We start from the raw sequence: 4,710 nt of genomic DNA on the forward strand, positions 1-4,710 counted from the left end.
TAGCCGCGCAGTTTCCCAGCGGACTGTGACGGGTCAAAATATTTTAGAAGTGTAACTGTTTAAATTTTGTATAAGCCAATTTGGATATCGCTTAATTTAAACTTCTGGTCTATATTAATAGCTCTTTATTATATTTTGATTGGCTATTAGAATGGAGACCAAATAATGGAGAAGAGGAATTGAAACATAAACTAAGTTAACATAAATATTTTGTATGGACGATAGGAAGATATAACTATGACAAAGGGTAATATTGTAAAATAAGTGTGATAAGTTTTTGAAATAGAATTATAATTATTGTAAATAAATTTTATGTGTGTATTATGAAAACAGGGTAGGTGAAACAGATGGTAAATTCTTACAATTTTGCGTACTTAGTCTTAATGAATTCGACATAGTCTGTTGTATCTTTCATGAATGACTTATAATTTCTTTATTTAACCTGCTAATGAGTTGTGACCTTACTGTAAATACTTTTTATAATCATTAGAGCAAGGCGAAACTGGAACAAGAACGCAGCAAAAAAGTTATGTGAAAAGATAAGTCTAAAGGAATTCTATCTATATAGGCTATTTAAATCATCGACCCGCATAAAACTTTCAGCAACGTCCTTCGTAAATGTTAACAATATAATAGTTTGATTAAAATTCTGATATCCTTTATAAATCTTTGTAACAACTTACCAATCAGAAATAACAATGTTCGAAATTGTTCCTCGAGCACAGATGTTCTAAATAGCGTGATATTGAAGCATGATAGTGCATTATCCGGGCAAAGTGTCATTACTGCTCGTTCTATATATTTTACAGCAACTGAGTCATGCAATTACGTATTTAAGCCGTTTTGTGAAATATGTAGCTTTAGTTTAATAATAACAATAGCTTTGTGTATATTCTATTCAAGGAGGTGTTCGATATTACCTATACCTAAGATACGTTTCACAAAGTCGTAATTTTCATTGTAAGCACAACAATTAAAATAAAATTATAAACACACATCTACATTATAGACATTTATGTTGCAAACAATGATTTATCCATTATTTCTATAATTTTAAATTCAAATATAAGATTTGCTGTTATGGAGATTGAAGAAACAATGAACTAAAGTGTATTGGTAAACATTTCGAATTTTCTCATAATATCACCTATTCCACATTCTAAGGTCTACAATAAAGGATAATCTTCCAGGAACTGAATGTTTCCATATGAAAATAAATTATGTGATCAGAACTAACCTAAACAAAAATAATCGAAGATTTATTATCTTGATTTTTTTTAATTAACACATTATAACCTACCGAATACCCGCGGCCCCGTCAATAAAGCGGCACGGCGGAACACAGTGGAGTTTAGTCGGTAGGACCCTGCACTCAGCAGGGTGAGTCCGACATAACCCAGGGCTTTTTTTTTTTTTTTTTTTTTTTTTTTTTTTAAAAGGCACCCGTCATCACAGGGTGTTCGCGCCACCTCTGGATTATAGTCCAGAGACTTTTTTTTGCTTTTTTTTTTTTTTTTGTTCAATTTTTAGAAATATTAACATACTGGTAACATATAAATATAAATAATGTACAATTAAAATTATAAAAACTTAAATTAAATTACAATATAAAATAGAATCAAAATTATTAAGTAAAAATTCAATAAAAACACGGCACAAAAACACTCAACTTAATCCTATATCACAGTTAAACTAATATCACACACTATTTCTTTGGTTAACTACGACTACAATATGCTTACAATATTGTAAGAACGCATCCCTACACTTATCCCCCAGGGCAGAAGGCAGATTCTCACCCGTCATCGCCATGCCCAATCTTTGTTCAATAGCATATCTATTGCTTGCAAAAATTGGGCACTCGAGTAACAGGTGAGGAACCGTCTCCTCAACTCCAGGCTGACATAGACACGACGGATTATCCTTCAGCTTGAATCTGTTCAAGTAGAAGGCGAATCCGCCGTGACCAGTCAGTACTTGTGTGGTGTGGTGTGTGATGTTTATTTTCCCGACTACCTTGTATGCAGCTGCAGCGCTTGGGAAAAAGAGCTTCGTGACTCCAGCCGTTCCTCCTACATCGTATCTCCTATCCCATTCGCTGATCGTATCCTGTCTCAAAATACGCTTGACGAATGAAACAGGACACAGATCGTAATCCGGTTTCCTCCTCAACCCCAGAGCGGCCTCCTTGGCTAACTCGTCTGCCCGTTCGTTCCCCTTAAGCCCCGCGTGCGCCTTAATCCAAAACAGGGAGACCTCCCGCCTCTGCAATGCAGCGTTTCGGAGGGCCGCCCGTGTTTGCACAGCCAGGGGATGACGGGAACTCAGGGTAACCGCCTGGAGCGCCGATCTGGAGTCGCTGAAGACACCGACCTTTGCCGCTCCGCTCTTGCAGGCTATGTCTACTGCTCTTTTGAGCGCTAGGAGCTCAGCCTGATAGACGGTACAATACGGTGGCAACGCAAGCTTAACGGCCTTTGTCTCGGCCTCACCTTTCCATACGGAAAGGGCGGCTCCGACGCGACCCTCAATCTTGCTGCCGTCCGTATAGACCCTGTGGACGTGGCTGTCAACCACGTCGGCATAGGTGTCCTCATCTACCAAGCTGAACCCCAGCTCTACCTGCTCTGCCGGATGTGGGTCCTCAATCGCGGGTGCCTTTCGTTCCACCTCCCTGTCCCTCAACACCGCCGGGTGCGACACACCCCTCCCGATCTCATAAAGCCTCGAAGCTTCGAGTATCCTGAGATCAAGAGGGAGAATCCCAGCCAGCAGCATCGCAGAGTTCAGGGAGACAGTCCGATATGCTCTGCAGATTTTCAAGGCAAAACCCCGTTGAACGGTGTTAAGCCTCTTTCGGACCCCCATCTTTTCCGCTGTGGGTGCCCACGCTGCTGATGCATACAAGATAGTCGGTTCTATAACTGCGATATATATAGTCTTAACTACTTGGGGGTTAAGCCCCCAACTTACTCTGGCTGCTCTCGCTAATAGCTTGTAGCGGGCGATTGCCTTCTTGCAAACGTTCCCAACATGATCGTTGAATGTCAGGCCGCCGTCAATAATAAGACCCAGTATTTTAATATTATCGAAATACTGGATGTCCACACTACCCATTGTAAGTCGTGGCTTGTCATATTTTAGTTTTCGTGTCGAGAGCAGTGCACACGTCTTATGTGGCGCGAATTTCAGCTTATTTCTGACACCCCATTCGTCAATTATTCCTAATATGCGGTTTGCCTTGACCTCTATTTCTAAACCCGTATCCCCATCAAACACTAACACTATGTCGTCGGCAAACGCCTGACAGAACACTTTCATCTCCTCTAACATCCACAGCAGGGGATCCAACAAGAGGTCCCACAGGAGCGGTCCACCTATGGACCCCTGTACGCACCCCTTGTTGGTTTCCCTACTCACTTCCACACCTGCATACCTTACATTCACTCCCCTTTCACTCAGGTAGCTGCTAATCACCCGCCTCAAGTTCACCGGACACCCAACTTCGGCCAACCGCACCTTTATGGCTGGCCACCAGGCGCTGTCGAAAGCTCCCTCTATGTCCAGCGAAACCACAACAGAAATCTTCTTCTCCTCCCTCTTATTTCTGATATGGTTCACTAGTCTATAGAGGGCGTCTTCGGTGCTCCTCTGTGGCATGAAACCATACTGATGGGGGCTTATTTTGGGCAGCAAGTAGAACCTGAGTCGGGCGACCAACATCTTTTCGAAGATTTTGCCGAGAACAGGTAAGAGACCGATCGGTCGATAGGCTTTCGGTACCCGGTATGATTCCCTGCCCGGCTTTCTCAGCACCACCACAGTCGCCCACTTCCACTGTTTGGGGAAGTAGGCGACAGTGAGGCACTTGTTCAACAGCGCAAGGAACCACTCCGGGTTACAATCTACAGCGTGCTGGCAGATGTCGGCCGTGAGGCCATCCGCCCCGGGGGCCTTCTTGGGATTGAAGGACCTAACGGCTCCCTTCAACTCCTCCATGATGAAAGGAGGATCGTCCGGACCCGTCGGCGGTTCGGTGTCCAAGGACTTCGCCCGCCGACGCGTCAAACGTTGCTCCTCACTTTCACCACTCTCCAGGTCCACGGGGTAGAAGGTCTCCGCCAACAGTTCCGCAGAGCTTCGGGCATTGAGGGTTTCACCGCACCTCGTAAGGGGCAGATCCTCCACTCTCCCTGTGGCCCTGTTCAGCACCCTGTAGATGCCCTCCCAGACCCCCTCCCTATCCTGTTTCCGGCAAAACTCCTTCCAGCTCTCACATTGCGCATCTTTCACCGCCTTTTCATACTTCTCCTTTTGTTCCAAATACAATCCAACAACGCGGTCTCTGCGTACAGGTGCTGCGTTCCGGATCCTGCGTCTCCTCGTGGCAACTTCCTTTTTCATCTGCGCGAGCTCATCATTCCACCACGACAAGGTGAATTTCTGTGTGTGTTTTTTGGTCGGCATTGTGTCTCTGCATGTGTGTGTGATTGCTTGTGTGTATCTGTCTATTACCTCGTCTATTTGTTGTGTGCTGTGTATCGTGTCTATGTCGTGTGAAGTCAATTGTCCGTCTGACATCAGCTGGGTCAGTTTCTCATGAAACTGAGTCCAGTTTGCCTTGCGTGTGTTAAATATGCGTGTAGTTCGTATTATGTTCGTGCCTGTGGATTTCTGTTGTCTGATGCCGAATGATATGCCGTTGTGGTC

General features: G+C 44.1%; 1 protein-coding gene across 1 annotated transcript; it reads right to left on the reverse strand.

Annotated features, from left to right (window-relative positions):
* Positions 1-1,451: 1,451 nt before the first annotated feature.
* Positions 1,452-2,784, reverse strand: LOC149482883 (uncharacterized). Its single transcript, XM_089703066.1, has one exon. The coding sequence runs from the start codon at positions 2,776-2,778 to the stop codon at positions 1,699-1,701; it is 1,080 nt and encodes a 359-aa protein (XP_089559192.1). The 5' UTR covers positions 2,779-2,784; the 3' UTR covers positions 1,452-1,698.
* Positions 2,785-4,710: the final 1,926 nt, after the last annotated feature.

This window comes from Colias philodice, chromosome 14 (assembly GCF_061535455.1).
Source record: "Colias philodice isolate Cphi_HAF_F1 chromosome 14, ilColPhil1 Martin Lab GWU primary, whole genome shotgun sequence".
NCBI lineage: Eukaryota > Metazoa > Arthropoda > Insecta > Lepidoptera > Pieridae > Colias > Colias philodice.

Coding starts and splice junctions, on each gene's coding strand:
- LOC149482883 (XM_089703066.1), bottom strand. CDS start 2,778: ATGCTGCTGGCTGGGATTCTCCCTCTTGATCTCAGGATACTCGAAGCT.